The 23,242-nt window shown below is 36.7% G+C and overlaps 1 protein-coding gene across 3 annotated transcripts; it reads right to left on the bottom strand.

Moving 5' to 3' along the window:
- Positions 1 to 3,210: 3,210 nt before the first annotated feature.
- On the bottom strand, positions 3,211 to 20,695 carry LOC111051903. Of its 3 annotated transcripts, none has more exons than XM_039440509.1 (6): positions 19,719 to 20,695; positions 17,876 to 17,971; positions 13,278 to 13,409; positions 11,939 to 12,025; positions 4,126 to 7,812; positions 3,211 to 3,952 (listed from the first exon to the last, which is right to left on the bottom strand). In XM_039440509.1, the coding sequence occupies exons 1-6, from the start codon at positions 20,550 to 20,552 to the stop codon at positions 3,929 to 3,931; spliced, it is 4,860 nt and encodes a 1,619-aa protein (XP_039296443.1). In that variant the 5' UTR covers positions 20,553 to 20,695; the 3' UTR covers positions 3,211 to 3,928. The 3 variants fall into 3 exon arrangements, with proteins under 3 accessions (XP_039296443.1, XP_039296442.1, XP_039296444.1); XM_039440508.1 differs by having other exon boundaries at positions 3,211 to 4,084; XM_039440510.1 differs by having other exon boundaries at positions 3,211 to 3,948; positions 4,122 to 7,812.
- Between the last annotated feature and the right edge of the window lie 2,547 nt (positions 20,696 to 23,242).

Consider the following 23,242-nt stretch of genomic DNA (forward strand, 5'->3'; position numbering starts at 1 on the left):
CAATATCTACCCCATTTTCTTTACAATATGAATCATAATATTTTACTAACATGTATTTAAACATAAATATTTCATAAATAACATCCATCTAACATGACATAATTATATTTCAATTCCTGCTTGAGACTGATAAAGAGTGAACGTCATCGGACGGACGGCACGCATCGGACGATTAGATTTGATGCATTGTTTTCAATTGGAGTGCGCATACCAGCCTATCCGCATCGTATAGATACAAATATCGTATATATCGTAGATATCGTTTATATACCATCGTATAGGTATGCGCATTCCAATTGAAAACAATGCATTAAATCTAATCGTCTGATGCATGCCGTCCGTCCGATGACGATCTGTGTGCGCCTACCTTAAGGGCCGGTTTCCAAGCTCGGGATATCGCCAAGTTCTAGACTTCAAACAGCTGGAGTCAGAAAATTGGCTTTCCGAAACGGGGCAGAGTCGCAGTCTACGTTTAAATGTGAAAAAAACTAGAAAATTGAGCACAAAATAAAATAAATGTAAAGTTTCAGTGTTCCTGAATTATTTGGGAATGTTTTATTAAGTCAAGGAAAAACGTTTCCAATGTTATAGAAATGAGAGAATAAAGATGTGGCGAATCATATGATTGCCACCGCCATCTGTGATGTTTTCAACTAGCATAGTTTGTTTATCACTTGTAACAGTTTTATTTTCATATTTATCAAAAGTTCAACTTTGTCATTGAACATTAAAATCAATTCATCATTCATTTAGTTCCATTTAATAAATTTCAACATAGGAAATCATCAAATTAAATTCCTATAAAGATTATCATTAAAACTGCGACTACGCCCCGTTTCGGAAAGCCAGTTTTCTGACTCCAGCTGTTTAAAGTCTAGAACTTAGCTAAATCCCGAGCTCGGAAACCGGCCCTTAAAGTGGGCGCACACAGATCGTCATCGGACGGACGGCACGCATCGGACGATTAGATTTAATGCATTGTTTTTAATTGGAATGCGCATACCTATACGATGGTATATAAACGATATCTACGATATTTGTATCTATACGATGCGGATAGGTATGCGCACTCCAATTGAAAACAATGCATTAAATCTAATCGTCCGACCCGTCCGATGCGTGCCGTCCGTCCGATGACGATCTGTGTGCGCCTGCCTTTAGTCGAAAATAGAGCAGCGCATTTATGTTTACAACATTAAAAGTGCTACACAATTTGAATACAATTAATTGAAAAAAAACACCCCATTCATATTTTTTTAATAATATTGTAGAGTTCTTCAATATCTTGAACTTATAGAGAACTAATTGACTAATTGGCACTTTACACTTTATAGGATGATCCTCATGTTCTAGTCTTAACCTTGAGTGCTCTATTATTTGTGGAAGATCCTTGAAAATGTTCTAAGCACAATTATTTAACGTTTATTTTCAAATTATTTTTCAATAATTATTTTCAATTATTTAACGTTTTTTTGCCAAGCAACTAGATAATTGAATTAATCTTACTGCCTCCTGAATTGGTTCGTCTATCAAACCACAGTGTGTTTGGCTAATAACGTTCTTGTGAATCGTTCATAATTATGGTCCAGTACCTCCCTAACTGCTCAATACCAACCTACAGATAAAAATTTATTTCTACTCTCATCTCTAATCTACTCAGCCTGTAAACTACCAACATGCCCAACTAAATTTCCCATCTACCAAACTCCCCACAAATTTCCAGTGGACATTCTATTATTCCCTTCTAGATCAGCCATATAATTGGCTTCTATTATTCTCTTCTATAGTAACACTAAATGCCGGTTTCTGAGCTCGGGATTTAGCTAAGTTCTAGACTTTAAACAGCTGGAGTCAGGATATTGGCTTTCCGAAACGGGGTCCACATTTAAATTAAATTTCGAAAAACTAGAGAATTGAACACAAAATAAAATAAAGAGAAAATAGTGTAGAGTTTCAGCTATTTTGAATTATTTAGGAATGCTTCATTTCGTCTAGTAAAAACTTTTCCAATTCTAGAAATGAGAAAATAAAGATTATCATAAAAACTATGACTACGCCCATAGCCACCTCTAATACAAGGCCCCGGCCTACGATATTGCAACGTTGCAGTGTAGACCTAGAATCTAATACATGATTGGTAAAAAAGATCAGCTGGTATTTTTTCAAATCTTTTTCACCAATGAATTAGGCTAGCTTAACACGCTTTCGGTTTCATTCGGTTCGGTTCGGTTCGTTACCGAAAACGAATGAGGCTTTCATACATGTCAGGTTTTAATTCGTACGGTTCTAATTGGGTATTTTCTTCTCAAACACAGCTGTGTTTAGATTTTCACAGTTCATGCTGGTATATTTAAATATAACAGCTGTTGTTGATAAATTGTAAGATGTTATTTCTTGAACAACAAAATTTTAAAGTTAATTAAAAATTGTGAATTATTTGAATAGTTTCTTTTTGATTATGTTAATTTTGGATGTTGAGAGATTATTTTCTTAAATTGAAAATTTGTTCCTTGTTTTGACACATGGTACATAAACTTCATCTCTCCTCTCCATTGATGAAATCATGTAATATTCGTGGAAAAAAAATCTCCCTGAGTTTTAATTCATATCTTTCATATTTTTTTAGCAAACTATTCATTGAGAAAAAAATGTTCCTGTGAACCAACGTTAATTGACAGAAATCTGTCTACTAACTGCCTGTGAACTAACAGAAATGAATAGACCATATTATTTTGACTTGGTAAATTTTGAAACAGATAATCACGATATCAGGTTGAAATAAAAACAAAAAAGGCAAGCGTGTGTAAAAGACTATGATTTTTCCTGTTTCCTTAGCAACGAATTCGAATATAATGAGACCTATTCGTGTCGAGGGGGCGTTCGGTTCTATGCGGTTTCTATTCGGTACCGAATTCAAACCGAATTACCGTTTCACACTTATCGGAATTTGCCGAAAACGAAACGAACCGAACCGAAAGTGTGTGAAAGTAGCCTCTCGCTAGCAACGAATAGAAACCTGATGGAATTTATTAGAGTCAAGTGGGCGTTCGGTTCTATGCGGTTTCTATTCGGTACCGAATTACCGTTTCACACTGAATTTGCCGGAAACGAACCGAAAACGAAACGAACCGAATGAGTGTGATACTAGCCTTATTACATTCTAGGCCTACACTGCGACGTTGCAATATCGTAGACCAGGGCCTTGTATTAGAGGTGGCTATACTACGCCCCGTTTCGGAACGGCAATTTTCTGACTCCAGCTGTTTAAAGTCTAGAACTTAGCTAAACCCCGAGCTCGAAAACCGGCCCTTTGTTCTCTTCTAGATTAGCCATATAATTGGCTTCAATTCTCTACTATAGTTACACTCTCTATACACTACCAACTCCCCACAAATTTCCCTCACACACTCTGCCCACTACCAACCTTCTCACAAATTTCCCTTGGTTCGCTTCTAGATTAGCCATATAATTGGCTTCAATTCTCTACTATAGTTACACTCTCTATACACTACCAACTCCCCACAAATTTCCCTCACACACTCTGCCCACTACCAACCTCCTCACAAATTTCCCTTGGTTCGCTTCTAGATTAGCCATATAATTGGCTTCAATTCTCTACTATAGTTACACTCTCTGCACACTACCAACTCCCCAAAAATTTCCCTCAAACACTCTGCCCACTACCAACCTTCTCACAAATTTCCCTTGGTTCGCTTCTAGATTAGCCATATAATTGGCTTCAATTCTCTACTATAGTTACACTCTCTATACACTACCAACTCCCCACAAATTTCCCTCACACACTCTGCCCACTACCAACCTTCTCACAAATTTCCCTTGGTTCGCTTCTAGATTAGCCATATAATTGGCTTCAATTCTCTACTATAGTTACACTCTCTATACACTACCAACTCCCCACAAATTTCCCTCACACACTCTGCCCACTACCAACCTCCTCACAAATTTCCCTTGGTTCGCTTCTAGATTAGCCATATAATTGGCTTCAATTCTCTACTATAGTTACACTCTCTGCACACTACCAACTCCCCAAAAATTTCCCTCAAACACTCTGCCCACTACCAACCTCTCCAAAAATTTCCCTCACACACTCTGCCCACTACCAACCTCCTCACAAATTTCCCTCACCCACCCATGCTTATTCCGCATATGCCTCCGACAGCTGTTCACACTGCTCAACACGGCTCCACACACTTCACAAGCCACAAAATTCGTCCCCTCGTGAATACTCTCATGCCGTTCCAACAAATTCCTCTTCATAAACTTCTTATTACAGTACTTACACACATGCTCCGTGTCCCCAGTATGCATCTTTTTATGCATCACATAGTACTGTTTGTTGTGGAAAACTTTCCCACAAAACTCACAGGGAAATTTTTCGTTATGTGTATGAGTGTTCATGTGTTTTTTATAATCACTTTTGTCGATAAACTTTTTCCCGCAATACACGCACATAAACTGTTCCATCCCGGTATGTATCGTCATATGCTTCTTTAGATAAGTTTTTCTCTGGAAAACCTTGTGACATACAGTACATTTTTGCTGTTTCCCGTCATGTGACCTCATATGCCGTTTGTAACCTTCCCTGTACGGAAATTTCGCCCCACATTTGCCACAAGTGAACCGTTTCCCCGTGTGTAGATTCATATGTTGCTGCAAACTATTCTTGGAAGCATACTGTTTCCCACATACCTTACATTTGAACATGTTTTCCTGTGTGTGCGTCTTCATATGATTGTTCATAGTTTGCATACATGACAACCGCTTACCACATAACCCACACACATACCTATCAAACCCAACATGTGCGTCTAAATGGTTCTGTAAATCACTCTTGTTCATATAATTCTTCCCACAAAGGTTACACACATGTTTCCTGATCCCCATATGCAGGTTTATATGTTGTTGAAGGTACGACTTCTTCTGAAAAGATTTCTTACAGATATCACAAGTATACATGGGGGCCATATTGAGATGCACATGAACGATATGTCTATACAGATTCCCCTTATCATGGAAGATTTTCTTACAAAAATCACAGCTATATATGTTGATATTTGTGTGGAAGTTGGTAATATGTGATTTCAGCCTCCTTTCGCCCGCCAACATCTTGTTGCAAACGCTACATTTCAATAACTGTTTCCTGGGATCTGTGTGGGTGCTAATATGGTGTCGGTAGCTTTGTCTAGTTGATACCACCTTCCCACAGATTTCGCATTTTAGGTCAGAGGGAATCTGGGGCATCTCACATCGTCTCCTACGTTTTTTTCTCACCTTTACCCCCTTCTCTTCCTCCTCCACATTCTCGTTTTCCAAAAAGGATCGCACCGTCTCCAAGAATCCCTTGTCGTCAGTTACTTTTAGGGCATTTTCGTTTTCCAAAACTGAGCTATACTTCTCTTCATAATCTGATAATACAGGTTCCAAGTTTGATACAGTATCAAATTGGTCGTCACCGTTTGATACTGTATCAAGAACAATACCCCTGTTTCTTGATACAGTATCATTGAAATCACGGCCCATTCTTGATACTGTATCAAATTGATCGTCACCGTTTGATACTGTATCAAGAACAATGCCCCTGTTTCTTGATACAGTATCATTGAAATCACAGCCCTTTCTTGAGACTATATCAAATTGGTCGTCGCTGTTTGATACTGTACCAAGAACAATGTCCCTTTTTCTTGATACAGCATCATTGAAATCACGACCCTTTCTTGATACAGTATCAATATGGCTTGATACAGTACCACCATAATTTGATACACCATCAAGGTCAATCGGCACAGTATTAGCTTCTAGCTTTACAGTGGGCACAAATTCAATGTCATCGTCTTTACTAGAATTTGGCGCGGAAAACCTTGAATTTCTAGAACGTTTTATGACGTCATTTAATTGTGGTACACAACCAAAATTAACATATGATGTACTACTACTGCAAACGTTCTCAAAATTCTCAACTCCACTAGAAACTAAAAAATCCGGTACAACATCAGTGTTGCCAACAATATTCAAAACATTCTCGTTGTAATTTATAGAGGTTCTACGTTTTCTCAAAGACATCCTACCTTTTTTGACAGTATTACATGTACCAACTTCATCAAATGTATCACCTTTTGATACATTATTATTAGATACAGGAGCTGTTGTATCACAAACATTTGTATCCTCCTCATTTAATTTTGTATCTACTCTAGTTTTGGCAAGACCTTGGTTGATATTCAAATTTACACCATCATTTACATCTAGATTCTCATTAGTATCTGAATATATTGTACTAGTAGAATTCTTATTATGAATAGAATTTGTATTAATTTCATCAATATCTTTATCGTCACCATGATAAGTGGTATCTGAAAAATGAGAACTGTGTGAAACTACATCTTTATTCGAATTAAAATTCATTATATTTCCCATTAAATCATCACCATCCTTTGAATCTTCATTTTCGACATTTTTTCTAGCAATTAAATCAAGTTTACTAACAATACTGGCAAGATTTCTAACAAGGTTTTTATTGGAGGACAGTTTTGGCAAGTTTTCTACGTTTTTACAAGTGCTAGGACCTAGTAGACTTGCTAGATTTCTGACCTGAATCTTGCATGATACTGGACTAGATGTGACTGTACTGTTTTTAACGATAGAAGCATTATCTGTACTGTTTTTAACGATAGAAGCATTATCTGTACTGTTTTTAACGATAGAAGCATTATCTGTACTGTTTTTAACGATAGAAGCATTATCTGTACTGTTTTTAACGATAGAAGCATCATCTGTACTGTCTTTAACTCCTGCATTATCTGTACTATCTTTAACTCCTGCATTATTTGTAGAGTCTTCAACTCCTGCATCACCTGTACTGTCTTTAACTCCTACATTATCTGTACTATTTTTCAAGTTTTCATTATCATTTATAATATATTCAACGTTTTCTGCTTCATTTGTACTGCTCTTAACGCTCCCAGCATCACCTGTACTGTCTTTAACTCCTACATCATCTGTACTGTCTCTAACTCCTACATCAACTGTACTATTTTCCAAGTTTTCGCCATTTGTACTCTCTTTAACGTTTTCTGCTTCATTTGTACTGTTTTTAACACTCCCAGTATCTCTTGTACTGTCTTTAACATTCCCGGCATCATTATCTGTACTGTTTCCAACACCTCCGTCATCTGTAATGTTTTTATCGTTCCCAATATTATCTGTACTGTTTCCAACACCTCCGTCAACATATGTACTGTTTTTAACACTCCCAGTATTATATGTACTGTTTCCAACAACTTCTGTATATTTTACACAATTTTCAACAGTTCCATCAACATCTGTACTGTTTTTAACGTCCCTGACATCATTTATACTCTCTTTAACATCATTTTCAAACCCAGACCTCAAATCTTCACAATTTTGACTAGTACTTAAGGAATCTACATCTAATTTCACCAGACTAACCACCAGATTTTTACACATTTTAGTACCATCTATAACACTATTCGACGGTTTCCTAATTATTTTAGAACATCTCCTACCTTTCCTAGACCTTCTACGTTTGCCCCTAAAATTGTCCGAACCATCTTCAACTTTAATTTCAGAAATATCAGATTTGATCACCATTGTATACTTGCCTAGGTTGCTATTTATTATGCATTTGTTGTCAACAGTGTTGCCAACTGTTGTCTGTTTGCAGCGGTTGACGAAACTGCTGATGTCAACACTTTTGTCAATCAAATTTCTCTTAGTGGGTCCACTCCGGTTTCTAAATTTGAAAACTCGTTGCTGGTCTAGAATGAGGTTGTCCTGTAAATTGAAACAAAATTGAGTAAATTTGTGAGATTTTCTTGTAAAATACAGTAAAGCATTAAAATATAATTGAGATTTTTGTACAAATACTACTGAAACACTAAAAAAATAGAACTAATATGGTAAGATTTTTTTAAACATCTTTAACTATTTTAGAGCACAACACACTTCTTAAAATTATTAGAGAGGTTTTATTTTTATAACTGAAAATAGCCCTTGATATTTATAATAATAGTATAATAATTTTCGGCGTACAAGTTTTCTTTTGCCGACGTGTAGCACAAAGTTGTCAATTTCCTTTCAGTTGTATTCTGTATATATTTTTGTGCAATAAACGATTTGATTTGATTTGATTAGTGGAGGACTGGATAATAATAATAGAAAAATCTGGTGTGGTACACTCACACAACTTTCCTTGCTCATTGAACTGGGAGCCTCATTCTTAAACGACAATAATTTAGAGAAATAACATAATGACGATTGGCGGCAACATAATTATTTGAAACTACGATCAGACTACTGTATATGTGTGTATATAATTGTTTTCAGAGTACTTTTTCCTTTGTGTAAATTGTGAAATTCGATGATATTTTTAAAACAGCTGTTCTACAGATGAAATATCTCGAGTATGTGTTCTTTTATTAACTGCTCTACCTACCTACCTCATGCACGAGAAGGAGGCTACAAAGTCCATTTCTCAAGGCTGGGGTGGACCCCTCATTGGTTTCCCAGTGAGGAGACTCATGCCAGTTAATACAGCTGATAAATAACTATACAGGATATGAATTTGAAAAAAATCGGTCAAGTCATTTTTGAGAAAATCGTGGTTTTTTAGTAATTATTCGCCATTTTTCTCAAGAATATTACGGAGCTCCTGCAATTTTCCCAGAAATGAGACTCATGTCAGTCGATAGGGCTTTTGAATAGCTATCCATGGTATGAATTTGAAGAAGATTGTTAGAGCCGTTTTCGAGAAAACCGTGAAAAACATGGTTTTTTAGTAATTATTCGCCATTTTTCTCAAGAATATTACGGAGCTCCTGCAATTTTCCCAGAAATGAGACTCATGTCAGTCGATAGGGCTTATGAATAGCTATCCATGGTATAAATTTGAAGAAGATCGTTAGAGCCGTTCGTTTCACCGAAAACCGTGAAAATCATGGTTTTTTAGTAATTATCCGCCATTTTTCCGCCATCTTGAATTGAATTTTATTGAATTTCTTATTGTCGGATCCTCATGGTATAAGGACCTTAAGTTTAAAATTTCAAGTCAATCGGTTAATTAGGAATGGAGTTATCGTGTTCACAGACACACACACACACCCACACACACAGACCAACACCCGAAAATCATGTTTTTGGACTCAGGGGACCTTGAAACGTATAGAAAACATGAAATTAGGGTACCTTAAATTTTTTTGGAAAGCAATACTTTCTTACCTATGGTAATAGGGCAAGGAAAAAAAATCAGGAGAATGCATCAGAGCAGTTTTCTAGAGCAGCCGTCTCCAAAGTGACTCGAAATCATCTAGAGTAGGATGCACGTTAAAAAGTCAGTGGAAATGATAGGACGGCATAGTTGCCGATTCTCTGTTACCACCGCCTTCTATAGTAGATGGCTGTGATTCAAGTCACCCCCCCCCTATATCTTACCTAATATAAATTGTTAATTCTTGTTATTTATTATTAATTCTATAACAAATATGTTTTATTCGTCAAGAAATTATTAATCTACTAGCCGTCAGACTCGCTTCGCTCGCCATATCAGTCTAGCCAGGGGGCTCCGCCCCCTGGACCACCGTCTGGATCGTTCAGGAATGAGAACAGCAGGCTCGCTTCGCTCGCCTGCATTTTTCATTTGAGCATTTTTATCATATGTTAGGAGAATCCAGTCGGAGGTCCAGACTAAACGTCTTGCTAAACGGATATGGCGAGCGAAGCGAGCCTGACGGCTAGTAATATAATATTCCCAGGATTGAAGTAGCAGTGCCCAATCAATTTTCCGCGATAAATGCATTTAAATCTTCAACTTGGTGCCAACCTAACAAAGTCAACTCAACTTAATGCCAACCTGACAAAATTATTAATTTAGTTGCCAGTTAACAATTGTTTCGAAGAGGTACTCTATCTAGATTATAGTTCTATAGTAACATATGATATGGAAATTCCAATTATAATTAAGAGATTGGGAGAAGAAGAATATACATGCTAAAAGACGAACTGTAAACCCTTAAAAACAACCCTTAGAGTTAAAATATTGCCAAAAGATTTCTTAGTGCGCCTCTAAAAGGCCAACTGAACATACCTACCAAATTTAAACGTTTTTGGTCCGGTAGATTTTTAGTTCTGCGAGTGAGTGAGTGAGTCAGTCAGTCAGTGAGTGAGTGCCATTTCGCTTTAATATATATAGATTCATTAGTAAATCATAGATCATGTTAATTAAGATTAAGGGCCGATTTCCGAGCTCGGGATTTAGCTAAGTCCTAATTTAAGGAACTGGAATAACCAACCGGCATTTTAAAAAAGAATTATTAATTTCAATATACTAATACATCTAATACATGGTTATGAGCGATGTACGCTCTACGAGCTCTGGCAACAGACTGACTCCAAAAAGCAACTAAACTAATACCATAGAGAAACAATAGCATAAGTAGATATCCCATGGTATAGGGCGTTCATGTCGCAACTTTTACTGTTATCCCAAGCCGATTACTGTCGATTATTGTCAATTTTTACTGTTTTGTTGGGGTGATAGTGTATGAACGGCACAATTTGAGAGACTACCAGCGTCATAAAGCTTCACGGGAAAGAACTACGTGAGCTATCGGCTTGAGATAACAGTAAAAGTTGCGACATAAACGCCCTATGCCATGGGATATCTACTTATGCTATTGTTTCTCTATGCTAATGGCTAGTAAATAACAATGCATAGATAGCTACATCAGCATTATAAAGGGGGTTAGCAAATGTAACTCTAGACTTTAAACAGCTGGAGTCAGAAAATTGGCTTTCCAAAACGGGGCGTAGTCGCAGCTTTTATAACAGTAGTCGTGGTTTTTATTTTCTCATTTCTATAATTGGAAACGCTTTTCCTTGACGAAATTAGACATTCCTAAATAATTCAAAATAGCTGAAACCTTACACTATTTTCTCTTTATTTTATTTTGTGTTCAATTTTCTAGTTTTTCGAAATTTAATTCAAACGTGACTATGACAATGACTGCGACTACGCCCCGTTTTGGAAAGCCAATTTTCTGACTCCAGCTGTTTAAAGTCTAGGAACCGGCCCATAATGTATTTTGGAGATTCTGTATCAAATTATGGTGTTGTGTATCTAGTTGTGATGATACTGTATCATGATGTGTTAATACTTTATCATGTGTGGTGATATGCCATGGTAAAGGACCGTTATGTTGCAAATGTGAGTGTTAACTGAAGCCGATAGTCCTAGTAGTTGTTTTTGGTGAAGTTATGTGACGCTGGTAGTCTCTCATACTGTGCCCTTCTTACACTCTTACACTCCCAACAACACACTAATAATAGACAGTGTATAGGGTGTCTATGTTGCAAATGTGAGTGTTAACTGAAGCCGATAGTCCTAGTAGTTGTTTTTGGTGAAGCTATGTGACGCTGGTAGTCTGTCATACTGTGCCCTTCTTACACTCTTACACTCCCAACAACACACTAATAATAGACAGTGTATAGGGTGTCTATGTTGCAAATGTGAGTGTTAACTGAAGCCGATAGTCCTAGTAGTTGTTTTTGGTGAAGCTATGTGACGCTGGTAGTCTCTCATACTGTGCCCTTCTTACACTCTTACACTCCCAACAACACACTAATAATAGACAGTGTATAGGGTGTCTATGTTGCAAATGTGAGTGTTAACTGAAGCCGATAGTCCTAGTAGTTGTTTTTGGTGAAGCTATGTGACGCTGGTAGTCTCTCATACTGTGCCCTTCTTACACTCCCATCAACACACTAATCATAGATAGTAGTCGGCTTGAGTTAACAAAAATCGGCTTGAAATTTGGAACATAAAAGCCATACACCATGGGATCATCATAGCATCGTATTATGCTATATTTTCTCTAAGGTTGAAATTGGTTAACTAATGTCTTACCTCTATTTTTCCCGTAACTTCAGTATTATCCACTGTATATTCCTGGGTTTGGTGATCTTCTATTTCAAGAGAAAGTAGTTCCTCATGCTGTGAAAATAAATAAACAATTATCTACATGAGCAAAATAAATCAAAATACAATAAATCATTACACAAAAAATATTGATAAAGAATAATCACCACAGAAAAATAAATGAAAAGACAATTCAGAACAACATTAGACAAACTATGACAAATATGGAAAGCAAATGGAATAAAATGACTGAGGTGGAGAAGAGACTGAACTCTAGTGGAGAGCATGTGTTTCCAAATGGTGACACTCAGACCAGTCGATTCTAGTCTCCGCGACGTCACCATATTTGAAAACACATGCTCTCCACTAGAGTCCAGTCTCTTCTCCACCTCAGTCGCCTAAGTGTCAGTTGAGCCTTAATGATCTCCGAAATCGGATCACATTCGGATCGCTGCGGTTGCACAAGTTATGCTGGTACGAGGGTGGCAAGAAATCGTTTATCGGTGGGATGTATGTCGCATTACCAACGGCTGTCACATCCAACCAAAATAACACCCACACCTTAAACTTGAAGTGTTTTGTAACAAAATGACACCTTTCTCAATTCTGTTAGTAATTTCAATCCTATACTATTAAACGAGCAGCTTCTGTTTATATGTTTAGACGTTTGGATGTTTAGATGTTTATATGTTTGTATTGCACCGGATCTCGAAAACGGCTTTAACGATTCTCACGAAATTCAGAACATAGTAGATTTATAATATAAAGATTCGATTGCACTAGGTCTCATCCCTGAGAAAACTCGCTGAAGGACATTAAAAGGATAATTATTATTAATCTTTGGGAAAACAGCTGATAATTATTTCGTCGTCTGTTAGTGATGGAAGTGAGTGAGCGAGTTCATGTGTGTGGGACTGTGTCAAAATTATGACTCAGCTGTTGAACTTTTGTAATCATTCAATCAGGTACTTAGTGCCGCCGGTTGCAAAAAACAGGGTTATTTTCAATCCTGATTAATTCCAGTACATCCATCTTTTTGAAATGGTCTTCTCTGATTTGGTTCATGTGAAGTTAATCTGGATTAAAATTTAACCGGCTTTTGTGCAACTAGGCCTTTGTGAGGGAAATTTTTTTATTCCTCTGGGAATTAATCTCAATTTAATGTGATTAGATAGAACATTTCTGTATGAATGTTATTATAATTTCTTCTTTCGTAATAAATTTTTTATGCTTTTGTACTCCAGAGCGAAGCTCGGTCCCCGATATTAAATATTTATGTGCTTTCAAAGTTTTCAAGTCCTTTTATAATCACCCTGGAGAGACTTACATGATCAATGGGCTCGTCTTTGATAGTCTGTAGTGGTTCATTATTGTTTATATTTTCATCTTTATCTGTTGCTTTGGTATCTCCAATATCTCCGTCATTGTTTTCACAATCATCAACCAATGGTGTTTCATCCTGTAGAAAATTAAATACATTATTATCTAATCAAAACACATTTCAATGAAAACTACTATCAATTTGATTTATTCAAATGTTTCAATTCAATTTAACAGTGAGGTCCACGATATAATGGCAGTGTTTGATTAGCAATGGTATTGCTATCCTAGTCTATCATTCAACAAGGCGGATCGCGCTATCTCTTTCACGCTTTGCTCTGTTGCAAGATCGTCTTTTAACAATGTAGAATTAATAATCAATTAACAAAATATTCAATCCTTATTATGAAATCATTGAAAAGTATAATTTTGTTGCTTAATAAAATATAATTGATTATTTTGAACGAGAATGAACAGTTGATATTACATCAATAAACCTGTATCAGCTACCGTCCATAGAAGGCATTGACAAGACAGAGGATCGGAGAAAGGTATGTCTGCCAATTCCGAACCTCATATTATCCATCCATCTTTTTCTTGGACGTCCTCGGTCTCTCTCGACTTCTGGGTAGTATACTGATGGAAATTACTGAGATATTTCAATTATTCAAATGCTAATGAATTAATTATCATTAAACGAAAATCCCAATTAAATGCTGTAAATCACCCCGTAGACTTCTGCTACTGCAAATATTGACAACAGGGTAAACAGCTAGATGGAAATTCGATGAGCGCTACTATTCAAAAATTATTTGTCATTCCCGGGCATCGAACCCAGTACCTCCTAATTGCCGGTCAGGAATGCTTACCCTTACACCAAACTGACAATCTCTGGATAGCAGCACTCATTTTATAAGAAGCCATAGCGGCCAGCCAGTCTACACATGGAGTTTACTGAGATATTGTGATTCCCGGGCTGACAAATAATTTTTGAATAGTAGCACTCATCGAATTTCCATCTAGCTGTTTACCATATTGTCAATATTTGCAGTTGCGGAAGTCTTCGGGGTGATTTACAGCAATTAATTTGGAGGTACTGGGTTCGATTCCAGGGCTGACAAATAATTTTTGAACAGTAGCACTCATCGAATTTCCATCTAACTGTTTACCCTGTTGTCAATATTTGCAGTAGCAGAAGTCTTCGGGGTGATTTACAGCAATTAATTTGGAGGTACTGGGTTCGATTCCAGGGCTGACAAATAATTTACTATTGAATAATTATAGACCCATAGCGCTGCTCTCTATCTTTTCTAAAATATTAGAGAAACTGATGAAAACAAGATTATTGAAATTCCTGAATAGATATGAATTTTTTAGTAAAAACCAATACGGCTTCCGTGAAGGTTTTGATACTGAGCGTGCACTAGTCGACTTTATGAGAATTATATATAATAATGTAAACGATGGGTTGAATGTAAATGCTTTATTTTTAGATGTAAAAAAAGCTTTTGATACGGTTGAGCATGGTCTTCTATTAAATAAGTTAGAATCTACAGGGGTAAGGGGCGTGGCCCTACAATGGTTTAAATCTTTTTTAAATGATAGAGTTCAATGTACAAAAATTAATAATACCTGTAGTTCTTTTTCAACAGTAACTTCAGGACTTCCACAGGGATCAGTTCTTTCTTCTATTCTCTTTATAATTTTTGTAAACGACCTATGTGATGCCAATTTAAATGGAAAAATATTTGTTATGCAGATGACACGGTATTAGTTAGTTCAGGGAAATCATGGGATGAACTGTACAATAGAGTAAACCATGACTGTAAATTTCTTCAACAATGGTATCTTAGAAATAGATTAGCAATCAATGTCGAAAAAACCAAATTTATTAATTTCTCTTTGCGCGCACCAAAATTCACAATCAACCTATTATTTTCCATCTAAATAACTGTACATATGACTTATTATGCCAATGTCCTCCTATAGAGCAGGTCGAAGAGATTAAATACCTTGGTATTTTTATTGATTCAGCCTTAAATTGGAAAACACATATATCTAATCTCAAGAAAAGTATCAATACCTATCTTTGTAAATTCTATCACTTGAGAGAGCTGTGTGATACAAACACACTACGCACAGTATATTATGCCTTAATAAATTCAAAATTAGAATACGGCATTGTATGTTGGGGTGGAGCTGCAAAAGTGCACTTTAGTCCACTACACAAATTGCAAAAACATTTCATCAGACTAATACTATTCAAAAATCGAAGAGAGAATTCGTTTCCTTTATACAAGAGATTACGTATTCTCCCAATTCGCCATCTTTTTGTTTTCAAAGTCTTAAGAATTTTCTTTATGCGAAGTGGAAACGATGGATTTTTCAGGCCCAGCTTTTCTGAAAGAAGAAGACTTGACCTGGTATCAAGACTACCAAGAATAAATTTTAGCTTCTTTTCTAAATCTTTTGTATACCTAGGCCCAAAACTCTTCAACGCTATACCACATGCTGGTAGAAGAACTAGAACTTGGAAAGAATTCTCAACAATAATTAAAGACTGGCTATTCCAATATCAAGATATAGAAAACTTTTTTTCAATTCTATCCTGAAAATCATACACTGTTTCAGCTACCGGTACAATGCCATGTATTTATACTCCATAAATTCCCAAACTTTTTGTACTTTGTGATTTATATTTCCACTTAGCTCATATTTTTCTTATTAAGTTATAGTATTGTTTTAATATTAGCGCTCATCGAATTTCCATCTAGCTGTTTACCCTGTTGTCAATATTTGCAGTAGCAGAAGTCTTCGGGGTGATTTACAGCAATTAATTTGGAGGTACTGGGTTCGATTCCCGGGCTGACAAATAATTTTTGAATAGTAGCACTCATCGAATTTCCATCTAGCTGTTTACCCTGTTGTCAATATTTGCAGTAGCAGAAGTCTTCGGGGTGATTTACAGCATTTAATTGGGATTTTCGTTTAATAATAATTTCTGGGTAGTAATTATTTAGCACAATTCTGGTAACCTATCTTTCTTCATTCCATTCATATACTGATCTCAGAAAAGTATTTTAATAAATAAGGATTATTCTAACAGATGGAAAGAAATTGGAATTTACATTTGTTCAAATGCTAATTGATAAACAATTATTATTCAATGATTAGAAATTACTGGCATAGAGAGACAATAGCGTAAGTAGATATACCATGCAAATATTGACAACAGGGTAAACAGCTAGATGGAAATTCGATGAGCGCTACTATACAAAAATTATTTATCTGCCCAGGAATCGAAACCATTACCATAGAGAAACAATAGCATAAGTAGATATCCCATGGTATAGGGCGTTTATGTCGCAACTTTTACTGTTATTTCTGTCGTTTACTGTCGATTATTGTCGATTTTTACTGTTTTGACCGGGTAAGATTGTATGAACGGCACAATATGAGAGACTACCAGCGTCACATAGCTTCACGGGAAAGAACTACGTGGACTATCAGCTTGAGATAACAGTAAGGGCCGGTTTCCGAGCTCGGGATTTGGCCAAGTCCTAGACTTTAAACAGCTGGAGTCAGAAAATTGGTTTTCCAAAACCGCAGTCACTGTCATAGTCACGTTTGAATTAAATTTCGAAAAACTAGAAAATTGAACACAAAATAAAATAAAGAGAAAATAGTGTAAAGTTTCAGCTATTTTGAATTATTTAGAAATGTCTAATTTCGTCAAGGAAAAACGTTTCCAATTTATAGAAATAAGAAAATAAAAACTACGACTACTGTTATAAAAGCTGCGACTACGCCCCGTTTTGGAAAGCCAATTTTCTGACTCCAGCTGTGTAAAGTCTAGAACTTAGCTAAATCCCGAGCTCGGAAACCGGCCCTATAAGTTGCGACATAAACGCCATATACCATGGGATATCTATCTATGCTATTGTTTCTCTATGGTACTGGGTCCAATTCCCGGGCAGATAATAAGTTTTTGTACAGTAGCGCTCAACGAATTTCCATCTAGCTGTTTACATTGTTGTCAATACTTGCAGTAGCAGAAGTCTTCGGGGTAATAGATAGATAGATAACGAATTTATTTCTCACTTCAAAAAAACAATACAAAATAAGATCAAATCAAATACAGTATGATTCATCACCAATCAATACAATAGTTCATAATAATCCGAAAATTCTTAGGCATAGCCGAAGCCGTCAGCCGGAGTTGATAGTTATTTTATCTATATCTCATCCTTATCTTCTAGTTTTTGTCAAAGTTCTCACAGTACACAGTGACGTGTCTATAGTGAGGTCCACGTTATAATGACAGTATTTGATCAACTTTGGTTTTGTTATCATTGTCTATCATTCGACAAAGCCAGTGGTACTATCCTTTTCTAGGTCCACAAACATGTCAATTATGTTTTTGACAGTGTAGAAATATAATTAATTGATGCAGAGAATCGGCATCGCTATTCTTCTATCTTTATCCACTGCCATTATAACGTGGACCTCACTATACCTATATTTACCTAGTCTTCGGGGTGATTTACAACATTTAATTGGGATTTTCGTTTAATAATAATAATAATTATTAATGATTATACTAACCTCCGGTGCAACTTTCTCCTGCCTTATAATGTAGCGAATTTTATGAAAACCATTTCCATACTCGAAGATGCTTTCTTCATAGATTTCAGGAGAAGACTGTAAAAAATAAATAAAATTTTATAAAAATGAGTAGAAAGATCCAGAAAAATGAGAAAACATGAATATTGTATTTCACGTTATGACGTCACAAGTCTGCACCTGATCAACATTGGTGTTGCTATCCTTGTCTGTCATTAGACAAAGCAGATAGCTCTATCCTTTTCCAACTCCACACCGTTTCCAGATTGTCTATAGACTATGAAGACGTTATAAAGGCAGCACCTGATTAACATTGGTGTTGCTATCCTTGTCTGTCATTAGACTAAGCAGATAGCTCTACCCTTTTCCAACTCCACACCGTTGCAAGATTGTCTGTAGACTATGAAGACGTCATATAGTCACCATCTTATTAACATTGATGTTGCTATCCTTGTCTGTCATTAGACTAAGCAGATAGCTCTACCCTTTTCTAACTCCACACCGATGCCAGATTGTCTGTAAACTATGAAGACGTTATAAGTCAGCACCTGATCAACATTGGTGTTGCTATCCTTGTCTGTAATTGGACAAAGCAGATAGCTCTATCCTTTCACAACTCCACACCGTTTCCAGATTGTCTATAGACTATGAAGACGTTATAAAGTCAGCACCTGATCAACATTGGTGTTGCTATCCTTGTCTGTCATTCGACAAAGCAGATAGCTCTATCCTTTCACAACTCCACACCGTTCCAGATTGTCTATAGACTATGAAGACGTTATATAGTCAGCATCTGATCAACATTGGTGTTGCTATCCTTGTCTGTCATTAGACTAAGCAGATAGCTCTATCCTTTTCCAACTCCACACCGTTTCCAGATTGTCTATAGACTATGAAGACGTTATAAAGTCAGCACCTGATCAACATTGGTGTTGCTATCCTTGTCTGTAATTGGACAAAGCAGATAGCTCTATCCTTTCACAACTCCACACCGTTGCAAGATTGTCTGTAGACTATGAAGACGTTATATAGTCAGCACCTGATCAACATTGGTGTTGCTATCCTTGTCTGTCATTAGACAAAGCAGATAGCTCTACCCTTTTCCAACTCCACACCGTTGCAAGATTGTCTATAGACTATGAAGACGTTATAAAGTCAGCACCTGATCAACATTGGTGTTGCTATCCTTGTCTGTCATTCGACAAAGCAGATAGCTCTATCCTTTTACAACTCCACACCGTTTCCAGATTGTCTATAGACTATGAAGACGTTATAAAGTCAGCACCTGATCAACATTGGTGTTGCTATCCTTGTCTGTCATTAGACTAAGCAGATAGCTCTATCCTTTCACAACTCCACACCGTTTCCAGATTGTCTATAGACTATGAAGACGTTATAAAGTCAGCACCTGATCAACATTGGTGTTGCTATCCTTGTCTGTCATTAGACTCAGCAGATAGCTCTATCCTTTCACAACTCCACACCGTTGCAAGATTGTATATAGACTATGAACACGTTATAAAGTCAGCACCTGATCAACATTGGTGTTGCTATCCTTGTCTGTCATTAGACAAAGCAGATAGTTCTATCCTTTCACAACTCCATAATTTGATACAAAACTTTCAAGCTTTGAATGAATTCTACAAACCATGTGATATCTTTTCTCTATGGTACTATAGAAGGCGGTGGGAATGGGGAAGTGGCAACAATGACTTCCTATCATTTCCACAGACTTTACAGCGTGAATCTCACTAAGTAATGTGATTAATTTAATTAAGATAATTTCAATTCATTTTATATTCAATTTATTTTATTATTCACTCACCTTATTTTGTTTGTTTAACTCCTTCTTAATAATCATCTTCAATCCATCCGCAGTCAGATTATTCGTACAATATCTGGCCGCCATTTCCGAATCATTGGCCGCCATCTTGGATTTGCTTCCACCAAAAATCAGAGCTTCCCTTGCTCTCACTTCAGGGTCGTCTGTAGTCTTCGGTCCATCCCCCAGCATTACAACAGTATCTCCCAAAGTTCCAGAAGTTTCTCCACAAGAATCTGACATATTTTCAGTAGTTATACACCGTTTTCTCAATCGCCGAACCGGTTCCAACCGGTTGTTAACAGTGGCAACACCGCAATTCTCAAAGTCTTCTACAGAATTTGATGGAGGTTTTGTAGTTTTGGACCGTCTCCTCAGCTTTTTAACCGGTTCCAACTGGTTCACAACGGCAACACTACAGTTCTCAACATTTTCAGATTTGGAAGCCATATTAACATCGGCAACACTGTATTCATTAACCTTGTCTGCACTGTTCAATTCAGAAGCTAAATTGACATCGGCAACACTGCAATCTTCGAGGCATTCCTTATTTCCTGCAGAACTGGTCTCCCCACCACAGTTTTCCAACGATTTTCCACCTTGTTTCCGTCGTTTCTTGGGTCTCCCAATCTTTCTTTTAACAACAATTTCGTTTTCATTGTTTTCCTCACAATTATCAACCTCAACAATTTCCTGTTTCTTGTTTTCACTTTCATTATCTTCCACAATTTCATCTTTCACTTTTACTGTAGCACAGGTTTTTGACAGATTCTGAAGAACTTCTCTAAGTAGATCATCAAATATTTGTCTCTTTCTCACAGTTTTTAACAGAGCCATTTATTTTACCCATGTTGTAAGATGTTTCAGCAGTTTTATCAATAGAATCATCTTGTTGTTCCAAGTTGCAAAAAGATTCTACAACATTTTCAGTAGTTTTCTTCCTACCTCTCCGACATTTAACCTTGGTAACCTCCTTTAGATTTAGGTCTGATTCTCCCACAAAATCCTCAATTTTTTCTTCTTCTGCAGTAATATTTACTGTAAGCTTCTTTCTACATCTTTTACCTTTAACCCTGGGGAAATCCATTGAAACTTCATCCAATTTCCCCTCAAAATTGTCGACATTTTCTTCTCTTACACCAACTATTTCCTCCACATCCAGCTCTGGGTTACCCACATTTTCTTCACTCCGGGGTACACTTCCGTTCCCAAGATTTCTCCTTCCATTTTGTGATGACTTCCTTGAATTTTCCTTCCTTCTCCTAGTTTTTGAAGGTCTCCTTGAAGTTTCCTTGGCGTGTCCTTCAACAAATCCCTCCTCTATTATTACATCAGAAGTATCCTCAAATCCCAACTCCACCGGTTGTGTATCTAAACGTTGCAAAACTTGACTCTCATCTGTATCAAAATCTTGATACAAACCATAGCTACAGAACTCGGTCTCCCAATACTGTTCCAGATATTCGTCGTCACCGTATCGGAGAGCAGTTCTCTTTCTAAGCCTTCGAGAAACTGTTGAGTCTTCCTCTCTACTACCGACTGTCCCTTCTTCCAGGGGAGAAACACCAGCATTATTCTCCAAAATTTGGGAAACTCTTGACTTCCTACTTCTTTTTCTTCCACGTAGTGACACCGGTTCACAATTATTGTTTCCCACAGTTTTGTCACGATTTTCCCCGACATTTCCCGATGATAAACTTGGTTTCAACCCTCTTTCTTCACTAGAAACTTTCTCCAAAATGTTGTTAGAATTTTGTTCCACAACACCAACTCCAGCCGAAATAGACCCACCGATAATTCCATCCAAATCTGATTTAGAATTGTCAAGGATATCTGTATCTTTATTCCTATCAACTTCTATTTTATCATCAGCTTCTAATACACTCTCAAAAGGATCTTCTATACTTTTAGAAACATTTAGAATTCCGTTCTGATTTAGAACACTGCCTCCTAGTATCTTATCATTAATTCTATTAACTTCAACATCAACTTTCAAATCCTTTGTATCTTCTGATTTCTCAAAACCTTCATCCGGATCTAAACTACTTTCAACAGTAATTCCACTCCTTTCTAAATCATTTTTCACAATATCATCTTCTACTCCTTTTCCAAAAATTTCATCACCTTCTAGAACACTTCTAACAGAAACCTCTGAACTTGAAACATCTGTAACTGTTCCATTCTTTGTTTGTGAATCCCCACTTGAAATCCTCTCCTGAGTATCAGTTACTTTTCCATCCTTGTCAACCTTATTATCTTCCCAAGAATTTCCTTCAGGTTTGCATAAATTTGTGGCGGTGCCAACCTTACTATCTCCTTTAATATCAGAATTTCCTTCAGGTTTACACAAATTTGAGTCGGTGTTTTGACAAATGGAAATTCCTGCAAGCCTTCTGCCCCTTATCTCAATAGATTTCTTCAAAATTTCTCTGGCACTCATTGACTTCTTTTTGATTGGTTTACTGTTAGGCTCTACCATTTTATCAACAGTTCCTTCCAAGTTTTTCTCAACATAATTTGGAATCTCAAATGTCAAATTCGATGTTTTCAAGTTCAAATCTGTGGTTTTCGAGTTCAAATCAGTTTCAACAAGTTCTGAAGCGTTCACCGTTGAATTTATTTCAACATTTTTCGATGGGTTTGGCACAGTTTCTACAAGATTTTCAACCTTTTTCGTTTCAACTGTCAACTTCAAAGAACTATTTGAAACACTGTTTACACTTTCCGAGAAACCTGTTTCATCGTCAATAGTACTTGTTGATTTATAACCGTTCTCACCAGTTGAGGCTCCATCTTCTCTAGTTGATGAACCCTGTTTCGTTGACGGATCCAGTTGATCAACTACGTTAACTCTAGTCTTACCTTCAACTGGTGAAACTATTCCTGGAGATTTGTTGTCAACGTTTGAGGTTGAAAACCCCTTTTCATTGTCAACGACACTTATTGATTTATTACACTTCTCAGTAGTCGATGAACCATTCTCTCTAGTTGATGATGAGTCCTGTTTCGTTGACGGATCCAGTTGATCAACTTCATTAACTGGTGAAACTATTTCTGGAGATTTGTTGTTAACGTTTGAGGTTGAAAAACCAGTTTCATTGTCAACAACACTTGATTTATTACAGTTCTCACCAGCTCCATCTTCTCTAGTTGATGAGTACTGTTTCGTTGACGGATCCAGTTGATCAACTCCGTTAACTCTAGTCTTACCTTCAACTGGTGGTGAAACTATTTCTGGTGATTTGTTGTCAACGTTTGAGGTTTCGTCGACATTTTCCTGGCCAAATATTGCTGAGTCGTCAGTTTTTGTTGTGTCGCCTGCACTTGACATTTTTAGTTACAGCATTAGCTGCGAATTAAATTTGTCCAAAAATTGAAGAGCATTCGATGGATAATTGTAGACATTGCCCTGTAACAGGAAAATAGTAATTGGAATAATTTGGAAAAATTGAATGAATGAATATATTATTTATTTGCTGAAAATAAAATATTAATGTTTAAAAAGATAAAATAAATCTGGTGTGGCG

The sequence above is a fragment of the Nilaparvata lugens genome, chromosome 14 (assembly GCF_014356525.2).
Source record: "Nilaparvata lugens isolate BPH chromosome 14, ASM1435652v1, whole genome shotgun sequence".
In the NCBI taxonomy this organism is placed as follows: Eukaryota; Metazoa; Arthropoda; class Insecta; order Hemiptera; family Delphacidae; genus Nilaparvata; species Nilaparvata lugens.

Coding starts and splice junctions, on each gene's coding strand:
- LOC111051903 (XM_039440509.1), bottom strand. CDS start 20,552: ATGGCTCTGTTAAAAACTGTGAGAAAGAGACAAATATTTGATGATCTA. Junction 13,410..17,875: donor AGGAGAAAGTTGCACCGGAG/GTTAGTATAATC, acceptor AATTTTCTACAG/GATGAAACACCATTGGTTGA. Junction 3,953..4,125: donor TGAGGGAAATTTGTGAGGAG/GTTGGTAGTGGG, acceptor ATTTGTGAGGAG/GTTGGTAGTGGGCAGAGTGT.